The following is a 15,624-nucleotide window of genomic DNA, read 5'->3' on the forward strand; positions in this document are numbered from 1 at the left end:
ACAGCAACATCTACAGTCTGTAATCTTGAACATCTTCTCACTCCCCTCTACACACCCTATTGCCTGGTGGTAGAGCTTCCTGCCAGATAACTTGCACACTGTGCTTTTATATTTTCAAAAAGGATGGTTACATGTGGATAAACAATCTTCCTGAGAAAGTCATCAAAAGGCATTAGGAAATGAGGACATTATTCCTTCACCTCTGCCAATATCTGACTAGATTACAGGGTGGGGGGAAAGAAGGGAAAGAAAAAGCTGTCTGCTTGGCGTACTTCCATTAACATACTTGGGGTGGCATTGTCACAAGAGGACAGGATGCAACAATGTAGAGTGTTATTTTGGGACCTAGATTCAACACCACTGAAGAGGAGGCATTTTCCTCTGTGGGGTGGGTGTAATTTCAGACATTTAAGCAATTCCTTTTTTCCAAGCATTTCTTTTTTTTTAAAAAAAAATTATTCAATTCTCCTTCTTTCCTCACTTGCAGTGGAGCATCACTGAATCTTAATCCATCTCCAGAATGAGACTTAGCTAACATGTTTTGATTACTTCTTTCAGTTGTCCTATGCTGAAAGCAATATTGTCATTATAAAAGAAATGGCAAGTTCAAATCTTTGAATTCTGACCATTTGAATGTCATACTTATAGCTAATCTCTCTATTTTGATGTAAAATATTTTAAGATTAGAAGATAATAATAATTAAATTAAACAGAAGCTGAATAGCTGACTTGGAATAAATGTGTAAGCTATATTTAAGACCACTTTTTGGAAGTGATTTTAACTATTGATATTTCATTCACCTTTAAAAATATAATGTTTTTTTTAATCTCTTGATACAAAAAAAATCCAAATATTCAGTTTGGCATTCTCTTACTGTTTTTACTAATCAGTCCATATACATTTGTTTCCACTTATAGCAGAAGAAAGGTTTGGTGAACCAAAGATAAAATGTTCCTCAGAGCTGATATGAACTACAGTTTTGATGATCTATTATACCCCTGGGGCTTAATACCTTACTTAATATTGAAAAAAACTCCTACTGTACGAGTCTAATATGCTGCAGATGTTGCCTTTGTATGGTCACATTACTTTGTTAATGTCAAATAGACGTTGACATCGCTACTAATAATGGGGCAAAGATGGTCACATGCCCTTGCTGAAAACCTGCTGAGGCCAAAGGAGTTGAATTTGCTTGAGCTTGTAACTTAGCAATCAGTCAACCTCCTTATTTTAATAGGACATTCATTTTGTCAGAATAGTTTTCCAAGTGAACTTAGTTTCATTAAAATTGCATTGTCTTTCATGTTAGTAACACCACATATCTTTGAAATACATGACATTTCTGCTATAACTGATAAGCTTTAATCTGCTATTATGTTTGACAGTATCTAGAAGTATTCTGGGAGACAGCTAGCTTTTTTTGAAGTTTGTTAACAGTGCATATGAAAGATAAAACCTCTGTGCTCTTTAAGAGTCAGTCTGGTACATACCAAGAAATAGGCACTATCTTCCAAACCTGCCAGTCTTCTAACCTTGTTTCTGTTCATTTCTATTTATTTCCAAATTGTTTTACCAGAATTTATAATAAAACCTACATCTCACTTGCTAAGGTCGCTGAATAGGCATTAGGAAGCTAGTCAGTCTGATCCATTTCAGTGTCATAAATAAGTACTTTGAGCACTTTTTGCCAGTGAGGTGGTATCGCAGGCATCTAGTTTGCATTCTTGGCCATATAGTGTCATGATTTTCCTTCCCATTTCTTCTTGTCTTCTTTTTCACCTTTTCATCTTTTTTTTAACCACAAAGATATTACTGGAAAGGTTAAGTAATTTTTGTGGCTAGTAAATAATTTTAAGGTCACAGATTTTCAAAAAGTCAGAGATAAACCAATTTTGATGACAGTAAAAGATGTGAAGTGTCAGACAACTCTGTAGCCCGCTGCAGTAATATCCCATAGGTTATACCACAAAATCCTGACATAACCCTCACAGTCAGAAGCTGATCTTAAAGAGTTCAAGAATTCTAGGATTTCAGGGTGCTGAAAAGTCATTACAGTGACTCAATAGTTAAAGAGTTTTAGGAATGTTTGATTTTGACCTAATCCTCCCTTCCCACTCCCTCACAACTTCCACAAAGAGCCTCTTTCTGAACGAATATTTTGAGAATAACTGATCTCTTGCCAGAGCAGAATTGTTTTGCAAAACTGGAAATGGATCAGAGCAACCTTTTGTGATTTATGCAATTTGTACAAAGGGCTGGTATTTTGCTTTTGGAAGTACATTTGCCATGATAAATACATTTGGATCGAAAAAGCTCAAGTCCTTTCACCTTTACTAAACTTCCAAGAGAGATGGTTTCAAAGATAAAGTTAGGCTCCAAGCCTTCACTCACTATAACCAAACACTTTTGCCATCTGGCTTTGTAATGCTCTGTCTTCATATGCCTTCATTTTCAAAGGTTGGATTCTTTTGATATAAGCCAGACTATCCTTAAACATGTTACGATCTCTGCTGTCTTATTCTGCTATTTCCAAGTGTCTCTTTATGAAGTTTTTTGCTTAGGAATATTTGGTAACAGCACATTTATGGCAGCTGTAGAGCTGATTCTGAAGAAAAACATGGTTAGGCTGTGAGAATTCATAAGCAGACAGGTGAGAGCAGTACAGCTTTAGTGGCTACCAAATAGCATTCCTGAAGTCTTTGCACTGCTAGCATTTTGGATCAAGGATGATGTAGAAGTAGGGCTTTGGATTCAAAGGAAGGAGTGTGAGGGGCTGTAGCCTAACACCTCCACACTCAGACCTCTCCATTATGTATTTTTATGACCACATGCAAACCACAAAGACTTGCTCCTAGCTTGGTATACAATGTTAATGTCTCCTGTGCTTAGTCTTCCTTTCCTCTTCTAAATTTGTGGGGGTTTATGCTCTTCTTAACCCAACACTGCATCCCAATCAAGAGTCTTGTCTACTTCTGTCTGTATCTTGAGGATCTGCCTCTGCCATGAGACTAACCAGGAAATCATTGACCAGATATCAAAATTTGCTGGTTTTCTGGTACAGGAAATCATCTGCCTTGACTTGGAATTTATCTAGTGCTTCAGCCCGTCATTGTCTCCCATCATCCCATTATGAAAATTCCATTCATTGGAAATATTTTCAGTTACTTTTTAGGAGTTTCATTTAGTTGAGTAAAATAAAAACTGCAAAACCTTTTAGCTCTCTTCCTTATGTCCTTCCCAGAAAACACTTATAGTACCCCCTTCAGACTTCTAGTTCACAGTAGTTCTACAGAGAAAGATCCTCACCAGGCAGGTTCCTGCTCCCAGTAGGTCCACCACCTAGAATACATTTTCCAGTGTTTCTAGGTCCTTGTAATCCCAGAGTCTCTCTGGGACTGCTTGTGACCATGAAAGAAGATGACTGTATTAGATACCTGGTCTCACATTCACTTTCAAAAGTTCTATTACTGATCTGAAGCTAACCATAAGATCCAAACAAGCTTGTTCTAGTCCCAGTCTCCTATTATATGACCCATTTGTTTTTTATCAAAGGTCAGATAGGAACTGCCTTAAGATAGATAAGAGGCCAGGAAAACACCCCATTACAGAGAGTCTGAAGACCGAAATATTGATTTTCCATAGGACAAACCTTAACTTGGTAGGAATTTTGAAAATACTACCGAGACTTGCTTTCATTTCTTTGCAAAGCTCCAGGTCCAATATAAAGTGCAAACAGTGGTAGTTTTAATTTAAAAACTGTTGTTTATTCCTCATATATGTTCATGCTGTTGATTGCTTTATTTTTATTAGAACAGTTTTTATCTAGCTATAAAAGCCTGGATTATTTTAGTTAAATATTCCTAGCATTCATGAATTTATGAGCAGTGCTAGAATTCCTCTGCAAGGGTATCCATGGCCAAACATTCCCCACTTCAACAATTCTGGGATTGTCCTGAACTGTTTTGTCATGAAACAGGGAGAAGTGATGACAACTGTGGAATGGGTAGTACTTTCTTTAATCTCCAAACCTACGTTTAATCCTTATCTTCCATCCATCATCAGTCATTGCTCAGTTCCACTTTTGTCTAGAAACAAGGCTACCAATGTTCCATCTAATGTGTAGCATGATTTATGAGTAGCTGTCTTAGGAAAATGTTTAGAATTACATTAATAACTTGAAGGAAAACTTGCTTCCAATGACACTTTCATGGATATAAATCATGATTTGAACTGAGAAGACAATCCTTATCCACTCAAGATGAGAATCAGGCTAAAGAAGCTGTCATTTACTACATATACCTTAAGCAGAAACATTACTAAAAGAGATAAATAAACAGATCACATTATGGATTGGGATCCTCAATATACAAGTGCAACTTCGGCAACTTAAATTGAGTCACTCTCATTTTCTTTACAGTAGAAGAAATAAAACACAGGCTCAAGGGTCATTAATCTTAGAAAAACAAACTGTTAGTTTTTCAGAAGCAAAACTCTGCCTCTTGTTATACCAAAAATTTCCTATCCAAGTCAATAATTTGGTTTATGTGCTTATTGGGACACTTTCTGCTAATTGAATAGGTTTCCGTTTGCTCCCCTTTACAATTCAACTAGATAAAAATCAGTAAATGCATCTGGTTTTCCCTTACGTTTGCACCAGCCACCATGGGGTTCCCAAGATCACAAACCACCATTCTAGTTTCATTTTCCATCTTGTAATCACAGCTCAGTACACGCAGTGCCTGTAACAAAAGGAAACCAATATGGAGGTCAGAGATCACAGTGAAATGTATCCAGTTGGGAAAGCGATGCCTTGACTGTGACATTTCTTTTCATTGCAGACACCTGCTCAGTGCACTATCAAAACATTTAATTGGTTATTGGCAGACAATGGGGGAAAACCGATGCCAGGGAAAAACAAACAGGAAAGTTTCCCACTACCTTAAAAGCTATGGTGAATGAGATCACTCCTTTTTTTTTTTTTTTTTTAGTTTTAACATACTGCTTTGCTGTTGTGAGCCATTCCTATAGCGATAATGACACAACACAGGAAAAAAAAAGAAAAAAAAAAGTTGGCAAAACTGGATGAGGGGAATATGCTTCACATTAATTACAATAGTTGTATTATCCATCACTACAAGTCTCTACAGTGAATTTATGGCATCGGCAGAACTTTGTTATGGACCAAATATAGAACTTTCTTTTTCAACCTATGGTAAAGTACTTAGAACATGAAATACTTCTGTAAAAACATAAACTGTTACCTGTGTTCATAATTTAGCAACAAAGAAGATAGATTTTCACATTATCAGAAATTAAGGTTTCCATTGTTTATAGCAGTAAATAAAATTTAACTGTTTTTCCAGCAACTATTCATTCAAAGACCAGTTTATACCTAACATTTTTCAGGCAGGTTTTTTTGATAACTTTGAGGATACACTCATATAATTTCCCTCTAAAGCTCTTAATGTAAAATGTATCCTACGTTTTGGTGGAGTTTTTATCCCTTTAGTTTTTATCACTAGTTGTTAACATCTGTAAAAACCCCAGACTCTATAAAAGGAGGAACAGCTATAGAATAGTACAGGTTAAGAGATACAGAGTAAGACAAAGCAACCAAAATTATTTTTTTCTGTTTTCCTCTCTGGCACACCCAACGAAAGAAAATACTTCCATATACGTGCAGAAATGAACCAGCTTTGTAAAAGCAGGAGGCAGCTATTTGTTGCTATAAGGCGCTCTCATTGTTTCCTCTCATTTGTGACTTTCATATATTAAGCAATACACGCAAAGCCATGTTCTTTATATAAAAAGACCTGGGGAATCTCCAGACCACTGACTACCAATTCATCCCGATCTGTAAAAGCCAGCATGGACACCCTGACCTTATCATTTCCTTAGATTAAAAGAAAAGATAAGACATGTCCTAAAAAGAGCCCATGTGAAGCATGCCCTCAGTACATACCTCATTGTATACTGACACTTTTACAATTTCCTAGGAGGAAACCAACTTTGTTACACAGCACGTCCAGTGCACTAATAGCCTTTCCAAGCCTCTCTAGGGTTGAGAGTGGGAGAATTTTACACTCTTTCCAGCTGGTTAATTAGAGGTGGGAAGCAACACATGGGAGAAGAGAGGCTGTTAACACAGTTGAAACTAAGCTTGTCTGGGAAACTCTTCATTTTAGCTTGATGTCTAGGTTTATAGTTTTAATTTTGGTTGGGGGTGTGTGTTAAAATTTAGGTCAAAATATTAGAAGACAAATATTCATCTATATTTGAAATTTGACAGTTTCTTTATTAATTTTATTATAGACCAGCACAGAGTAAATCAGCCCTTACCACAAGTTTTTTGTCCCTCAAAGGCTGAGCAAAGAGGAATTCTGTGTGTAGGCTTTCTGCAACTTGGAGGCTATGCTCATAGACTGAAAATGATTAATGGCACAGAATTTATATGACCAGCATCACAAAAGCTAATATTTGCAGCATAAGATGTGACAAAGGATCGATAACCTGTTGCAGCATGTCTTTGATACTGAGATATATTGCCTTTGTTTTCTCACTGATCGCCTTCTTAAGGCGGTTAAGTACAAACCAGAAAAATTAAAACCAGGCAGGAAGCAAGCAAGAGCAGAGACTTACACACCTAGTATTGTTAGTATCGAGTTCATATGTAACTCACCCAGACAGAAGGTTTAGCCACAAAACCCTTCTACCTGCCACTCGTAGCAATTTATATTTTTATAGCAACACATGGACTTTTTGGCAGTCTTGAGCAAAAGCAAAACCCCAGCAATTAACACATGTGCTCCCAGGGTCTATTTTAAATAGAAAATGATTAGATGCTTTAAGTAATCCAGGCAGCCTACAAACTTGAAACTCTTTCTGGTGGTCTTAGTGATGAATTACTAATTGATGCCAGAATAGTTAACCACAACAGGCTGCAGAGTAAAACACCTCACCTCTTTCCTTGGTCTACACCTTTCAATTTTATTTTTTGAGGAAAAGTGGATGGATTAGGTACCAGGTGCCAGAATTCAGGTTCTCATCTAGCTGATATATGAAGAACTAGTGTTTGACTTCACAATGCTCAAATCATGTCTCATCTAGTCAGCCAGCATGTGCTTATTCAACGAATTTTCAGGTAAGACAATAAGGTTTCAGGTCTTTTTTCCTGTTTTAGGAGAGTGTCATGCTTTAGTTCAGAAAGCATGACAATAATGGCTCATAGCTTATCCACTGCAATATAAATCTGGTTGTGATCTGCAACAACTCTGCAGTTTCCAGCCTGAGCAGAGACAGTTATGCCAAAATACATGTTTTTGGTATGGAACAAATACCTATTTGGGCATTGTATTTGCCTGATGTACTTCTACTAATTATTCCATGAGAATTTGGGTTCCAGCCACTGCTACTAAGGTAGGATTGAGCATTTCAACACGGGGAACTCCTTCACTGGACAAAGGATCATCACACAGTATTCAGGCAATGGCTTGGGGTTCAAACACACAATCACGCTACTGTAGTAAGAATGTACCATACAGAAAGTATATACTGGCTCTGGATCTACTGCTGGCCCTGGAAATGCAATATAATGTGGTTATACTTTTTTCACTGCAGCTAATTCCAGTAACTCTACACCTAATGCATACGGACAGTTATTACAAGCTAATGGGTTTCCGGTAACTACTAAAGCTGTGATAATTTACTTATTTACCTGGTCTGTGAACCAGGTTTCCACAATAAAACTAATTAATAACACATATTGAATTAATTGTAAGTCATTGTATGTCATTAATCAGCTTTTGACTGAAGGAAGTGTATGTGCAAGAATCAATGAAACTTCATATCCTTGACCTCAGACTTTAAGATCACACACGTTCACTCAGCTCTCTACTTGCATATGATCACATACACCTCTGCAAAATGCTACTCTTTTGATATGCTTGCACAGTCTATGTGCAATATGCTACAGAATCAGGCCTGAGATAACAAGATAATGACAACTGAGGCAGGTCAAACATTTGTTCCATAAAGCTGAAGGGACGAGGTAGAAGGCAAATGAGTTTTCAGTTAAGTTGTTGACTTTAACATTTTCTGAGTGTAATTCAAATGATATTGGATAACCCAATAAATTGTTTAAAAAAAATAATCAGGTTGGACAGGAAGCACTTAAGGGATAAATTTGTTTATTAGATAGCCCAAATCCACAGTTGCCCCATAATAAAGTAGCCTAATATCCTCTATGAGTATAGTTACTCTGAAATGATGTCAGCATAATAGAATTATTTGATTCCAAAGATTTTTCACTTCCATCAGAAATGTATCAAGTGATTTATCCAGCTCATTACATTTCATTAATTCTGCTCTCAGTATACCTGTTTTTCTGGCTCTGAGGTGAGTAATCTCCCTCCTTAATACAAAGGATTCTGCAGTTTGGAGAAAAACAGCTACCCAGAGGACTGTAAACACTGATACTTTTAAGATTCAATGAAATCCTTAGATGCAGAGCTTTAAAAGAATAATTGCAACAGACCGTAGCATAAATCCACCCGTCTGCTGAAATTACTCTGTGTTAAATTAAGCACATTTCAGAAGCCATCACAGATGCCCCATTGGCAGGGTGCAGCACAACCATAAAAATAAGAAGGAAAATCCTGACTCCATTGCAACTGACAGAAAATATTAATTTTCATCTATGGGCCATGACTCAAAAGTACCCACAGACTGTTACACTTTTTCCATATACTTTGGTGTTTGCTGCATACCAGTGTGGTAATACCTTCTGTGCTCTTGTCAAGTGGTTTAAATTGCTGTATTTTTTTAAAGTCCTATGGGTTGAATTAATTGAGTTCCCCTTTTATTTATACTAATGTATACTATGATCCTTAAGAATTTGGTCATTCTGGTAACATATGAACCTCTGATCACTCTGGGGAAAAAACCTAAAAAAACTGCTAATTCTTGTTTTCAGTGGTCAAGTTACTTAATTTGTGCATTTAGACAGAATGAATTAAATGAGAAAACAGAACAGGAAGGATATAAAAGAATGTCTAAGACTGAAAATGTTTTTCTTCCATTCTAAATTTTCTTTTTAAATTACAAAGATCATATATCCTTTGTGATGTTCACAGCAGTTTTAGGTGACATAGGGCCATACAGAAAAGCAATTGAATGCACACAAGAGCTAACCTCCACCAAGAGTTAAATGCCAGAAAATGTTAGCTTTGTCTTTTTGAAGAAAATTACGATATCAATTTTTTTCCCAAAGGTACTTAGAAGTGAAATTTTTAGGTTTTTAATGAACCCATAATAACATGAAGACCATAGTTTTAAAAAAATATGCATTTACAGTTTAAAAACATTAGAAAGAATAAACTTGTTTTCAGTATCATATGTAATCCTCATGAAAACTGTCCTTCAAATGCAGAAGGGAAGACACTAAGAATGATGTAGATAGTAGGACTAATGTTTTGATCCTTCTCAGAAATAACTTAATGACATCTCTTTGAATGGAATAATTATGAAAATTAAGAAATAAATAAATTAAATAAATTACATGTTGTAGTGAACTAAGTAAATGCAGGCAAAATGAAAGCAATTTTCTATAAATCCAGAAGCACTCAGAACTGGATTTGCCAAAACTGCATTTTATCTTTCATAAAATCTGAAGAAAAGTTAGAAAACTGCATGTTTCCTGGCCTTCTAAAAAATTGTTTTCAAAAGAAAAGAACATTAACACTCTTTCCCAAGCCATTCTAGCTTCTCCTTATTCTTCCAAAGCACCAGAATCTCCCACCTCTATTTTTCTTCCTTTACACACAGTTCTACCCTGCTGGCGCTACAAAATTCAGTTTTTCCTATAATAATGAAAAGCCCCAAGTGATTTCTCTCCAGCCCAAATGATAGATACATGGTAATATGTGCTGTGAGTTTTGAAACAAGTGCCTCTGGTGACATACTTGGTCATGGCCAAAAGAATAGCCAAAGATTCCCAAAGAGCAACAAAGGACAAATACAACCATGTGTAACATAGCAAAGAGAACTTAAGTTCTGTAGATCACAGTCTGAAAAAACAGAGGCTATGCTAAAAGGAGAAATAAAAAAAGGCTAGTGTTTTTACTTATTTGTTTTGCGTACAAAGATATGCTCCTGAGAAGTGAGGTTGCAGACAAATTCCATATTCTCACCTTCAGTGACATCGTTAATTCTTGTAATTTTTTCCCAACTGGGTTAAAAGCCCATTAATAAAAACACTGACAGAAGGAGAACAAGGAAATACTTTGCAAGTTACTTTCAACTTCCTTAAAAACATTTGCCTTCAGAAAGGAAATTAACTTGCTTTCTCCCACTCTCACCCTTGAGGCCCTTCTGAGCATTCCAGGCACTGACAGAAAAAAGCAAGCTCATGTTGCAACAGCTTGGGAGATTTATGTGCAGATGAGGCAATTCAGACTTGCTGTCCAACAGAGAATACATGAATACTCTGCTTGTTTGCAGGATAGTGTTTTGTCTTTGCTCTTAAAAAACAAACAGACCCAAAAAGGAAACACTGTGTGTTCAATACAGCTCAGCAGGACCTCAGTCAGCGTTAGTCCTCTGTGAACGCTGGAACATTTTACATTGTAACTGCTTTTTTGGCCTATCCACAAGATAAAATAATGGGCTACAAAGAAACCCAATTTTGTCAAGTTTATATCCCAGTTCATGTTCAACTATTCAGAGTATCACAGACTGGGATACCCTTAATAACAGTAAAACACTGGTGTGCTGGGAGCATGAGACAGCAGTGTCCAAGTGTCCGGGGTTCAGCAGGGCTCATTAACTCTGACAGAGGTGGTACCACAGGATCCGAGGCTGGAAGCACTCAGGGGGTTATGCACTATCACTCTCTGCTGCTGGTAGGGTTTACAGATTTTTCAAAATCTGAACGATGTGAATACCTCTAGCCCTAAGGGAAACGTGACAGTATTTGTGTGGTATTATAACTAAGTTAATAGCAAGGAGCTTGACCTCAGCTGGCTCTGAACAGAATTGTCCTGTCCTTCCCATCCTTTGGTGACATGGTTACTCTTTAGCCTGGACGGTGTGAGCAAAGACAGCTGAGAGTCAATGGGATCTCTCTTTCTAAAAGGCACTTCTCTACTTGTTGCTTTCAGCTAGTATAGTCTTTGTAGGTTAACCCTGCTCTCAGTTCTGCTTTATTATTGCTAACATTTTGATTTGCATTTACCTTGTTGTTGCGTTCAACCCCAGTGTAATCTGCTTCAGGTGGAATCTTTATATGTAGCTCAGCTTCATAGGCTCCTTCCCCATCATTCCTTGGATTTATTATGAGCATGATACAGTTTTCTCCTCCAATTATTAGCTGATCTTTATCTCTATATAGAACATACTAACTAGTCAGGAGTTAAGACATGCACAATCATGATTTACATAAGAATAAAGTAGAACATTTTACTTTCATAACATTTTTTCTGGAAATTATTCTGGGAACACAGAATAAAACATCTTCCATTAAAAATGACCCCATGGAAAATTATGCCAGCACCTGTGTAGGAAAGAGGTCAAGAGCAAACACCATGGACAGGCAAAGTGGACTACCACAGAACCTGAAAGTTACTAGTATAAAATTTCAGACCCTGACTACTTTCTAACCAGAAAGAAGAATTTAGTAGAGGAATTACTTGCCACAGGGGTCCAATCAGCATTGTTTTCTGGAGGGCACAAAGGTGGTGGGATTCCAGTTTTCCCCTCATGCCCATTGTAAAATGAACAATGACAGATCTCCTGAGACCTGCAACGGCACTGTGCCCTTTCCTTTCACAATTACGTACTGATTTTGATGGCACAGAGTCAGATAACTGTCAGAGGTTCCCCACTTGTACTGCATGGCATACTTCTCCCTCCACTGAAGGAATTGTTGCCATGTTTTGAAATTCTTTTATTCTGAGATTTCTTTACTTCACTGCATAATGAGTTCGGGAGAATTCTGTCTCAGATTCAAAATCACTGGTATTCTGAAGTAAAGAAATTTAAATTCTCCTTTGAACAACAATTTTTATTATCTCTTGGCATTCACAGAACTAGAATCAATCCTAACAAACACTTGCAAACTATACTTTCTGATAACCATTAAACACCATGAATGCGTCTGACAAAGATACATTTTCAAGTGTATATTTCTCCATTTCTCTGTTTTCTAGATGGATGTGCAAATTAAAATTTGGAAGTAAGGTAAGAATGAGTAGCTATAGCAAACAACATAACTGTTTTCTACATATTTCATTTGGTTAAATCACTTAGAGGTATCTGAATTTTGTTACATACAGCACCATTTATCTTAACTTACGGCATTGCAGAAAGCTGCAAGTCAGGAATGCACAAATTGTCCTCCCCACAGTCAACCAGAATGTAAGCCTGTGTTGTCGCAAAACAAATAAAATAAGAATACTAGTTACGACACACTTCAAAGTCCAAATAACTGCATTAAGTATCACTAACAAAATGTCTTAAATATCACTAGCATTGCCCTAGTGAATTAATCTTTCTCCTCTCTATAAGTTCCTTTCCACATGAGTAGTTGGAGACTGTCAACCATGTCCTTAGCAGAACAATATCATCTTTCAGGCTCTTTCCCACACTAACTTGGCTTTCATATTCTAGAATGCAATCAGAACTATGAATACAACAAAGTTTTGGAAATGCTTTAAAGGCCTGCCTGGTTCTATATTTATATTCAGTTCACATTTTGAATTAATTAAATCCTTGTTATGTAATTTCTGGCCATGATATTCTGTTTTAAGGAAGATGACACACATAGTATTTGTAAATGCTTTCATGTTTACATACAGAAAATGTGGCATGCAAAATTCATACCTGTTCTGTTACTGAGCTTTTCTGGTAATAGTTTAGTATTGGCTTCACAGTCAGGCTGTCTTCAAAACCGGATTCATCCAAACTATAATTCAAGTTTATATTGATGGGAGATAATTTATCCCTAAATTCTGTTTCATCCTGTGAGTGACAATCACATAAAAAAACCCCATGGTTTAATATAACTATTTCAGGTTAGTATGGTATGGCAACAGGTTCAGGCTTTAGTCTTTATTGAAGGTAAAGATTTGGTTCTCTGGCAGCTGCTGACCAAATTCTGGCTGTATGTAATGCCATTAGGAAAGCAAAGTGACTCACCAATAACTAGAATGCCCAGAACACATTGCCTCCCCAGCCCCACATCTGGAAGAAGCTGGCTGAGCTGAGTAGACTCAGAATTTTTTCAAAGCATTAGCCTAAAATGAAGCTGTTCGAGAGAGATGCAGAACCAATTCCTATCAGCGACTGCTCACCCTCCTTTTGGAATGGAGGTAGGGCGCGTGTGGATTTATGGAGGTAATATTGTTGGTTTGTTCCATAACCAAGAATTTACATAGATTAGCAATGGTAAAACTCCACCACCTTTATTGCCTAGATATTTCCTTACACACTGCTTGAGACTTCTCCATTTCACCTCCCACTGCATTTCTAGCACCAAACTTGGAATCTGCTTCAATTGCATGAGGTAATTCCAGCTCCAAGTGAGTAACTAATGACCCTTTCTCCCTCACAACTTCAGTTCTACAGTTTTAGTTTTTCTAAAAGCATTTTAAAATATCTTAAAAATATTGTTTAAAATATATGAATTTTAGGCCAATATTGCTGGTGACACTCCTTTAAAATAGCTGTTGAAACTAAAATGGCATGACATTTAACATATTTAGTTGATTATCCCACTGTGGATACTACAGGGAGAGCAATCTTGCATTTTTGTATCAGGAGATGCAGTATTTAATCAGAATTTCCAGAAGAGCACAAAATGAACGTATTTGTACAGAGAAACTGTACACTCTTCAAAGGAAGTCTTTCTTTTATACTTACACTGACAAAAGATGAGCCAAAGATTCACATAGGAAATTTTGCCCAGATAGAAGAATGTTCTGGACACTCAGATGATGCCTTTCTTATCTCACATTTCTGTAATATTGGGGTCTAAGAACAATGGAAATCTTTCTTCCTTTTCCAGTGACTCCTTTTTTTATTATTATCTTTAAATCCCTGACACTACTCAAATGATGATGGCAGGCCAAAACATTTTAAACAACTTACTCTGAGATAAACAAGAAAGTCCTGGCAATGGAGCTGTTTCTGTCTTTCTATCACAATGGAGAAGTAAAGATGTGACTGATGGTAATCAAAGAAGAGGGTCCTCTTAACAGCTCCTTTCTGTTTCAGTGAATCTAACTGCAATTCACCTTTCAGCACTAAAGGATAAAAGTAGATCAAATATTTATTTAACATAGAAAGAAAAAGTAGTAAACAATTCATTACATATTATAGTTAATTAACAAAGTCTTCCAAGCAAAACTAATTCTTGCTTTAAGTGCCTGTCTGTTTAGCAGCACACTAATTTTTGATCCAAAGTATGGAATACATGTAATTTAAACTTTCTAATTCTATTCACAGATCATACATGTACAGGACTTCCATCTCTTAATTTTTTTTAATACTTTTTTTCTTTTTCAAAACAGTACATTCTCCACCAGGGTACATTCTTGGTTTTATTTGGAAAATGGCTTAAGCTGAATAAAAATTCCCTCAAGTGAATACTACAAGCTTTGTGTTTTATCTATATCTATATCTATATCTATCTATTTAAATGTATTTTCTTGCCTTAGGAGGTTCTTACTCCTATTGCCTTTCAAGATGTAAAAAGAAAATACACCTGAAATTGAGTAGGCCAGAGTAATTTATAGCAATATAAAATATTTCTTACCTATCTCATCTGAAATACTTTGACCTTCGAAGTCTGCGCAGACTCTTACAGTAAAGCTACATATAAAAAAGTAGAATTATTAGCAGAAAGAGAGCTGGCCCGGGAATCAGCAGTTCCCAAGTCATACATTTCCTTTTCTTAAAAAGATTCATTGAGATCATATTTAGCTACCTATGATATTCCCTAAGTTAGCAAGTCTGCTAGGCTCCACTAATAATCAAAGAAGACGAGGTCTGATCATCTTCCTGGGAAAGCTATGGAGAAGTGTCTCTGTTCCCGCTGATTCTTGGGGCAGCCTACACCCTCCTAATGCTACTGGCAAAGCTGGCTTCCCTATGTTAAGCTTTGGCAAACCACCTTTGTATGAGGCTGTCTGCAGAAGCCCTTTCTGGTTCATCATGGTCAAATAAGTAAAATCCTTGAGCATGCAGTCAACACTCAAGCTGTTTTCCAGCAAATCCAAACACACAGAATGCCAATGTGTTTCACTGGCATTACTGTAAGACTTTCACAATTCCAAGAGGCTACAATTCATTCCAAACATACCAACTGAATTGTTCAACCTTTGTGGCACAAGACTAACCAGAATGTATTGTATCTAATTCGCTAACTTTTGCAGAAGTTGGCAGGTACATGACCTAAATCAAAGCATAGAGAAATTCACGTTACTCATTTTATTTAATACACTAATGCAACACATTCTACACAATGCAACATACTCGAAGATAATCGTTTTTCATTTGCCTATTCAGAGTGTATAGCAAGCTTTTTTGAGCCTAGCAATATTCACATCACAATTATAACTGTATTATAC

At 36.6% G+C, this 15,624-nt stretch overlaps 1 protein-coding gene across 1 annotated transcript in view; it reads right to left on the reverse strand.

Moving 5' to 3' along the window:
• ITGA8 (integrin subunit alpha 8) overlaps positions 1-15,624 on the reverse strand; it is a 115,031-nt gene that overhangs the window by 45,745 nt on the left and 53,662 nt on the right. Inside the window, exons 16-21 of the mRNA XM_040592385.1 lie at positions 14,811-14,866; positions 14,144-14,298; positions 12,878-13,015; positions 12,351-12,418; positions 11,232-11,379; positions 4,648-4,740 (exon numbers count right to left, since the gene is read on the reverse strand). Of these exons, the coding sequence (XP_040448319.1) occupies positions 4,648-4,740; positions 11,232-11,379; positions 12,351-12,418; positions 12,878-13,015; positions 14,144-14,298; positions 14,811-14,866 (658 nt within the window). The remainder of the gene's footprint in view (positions 1-4,647; positions 4,741-11,231; positions 11,380-12,350; positions 12,419-12,877; positions 13,016-14,143; positions 14,299-14,810; positions 14,867-15,624) is intronic.

This window comes from Falco naumanni, chromosome 4, assembly GCF_017639655.2.
Source record: "Falco naumanni isolate bFalNau1 chromosome 4, bFalNau1.pat, whole genome shotgun sequence".
Lineage (NCBI taxonomy): Eukaryota > Metazoa > Chordata > Aves > Falconiformes > Falconidae > Falco > Falco naumanni.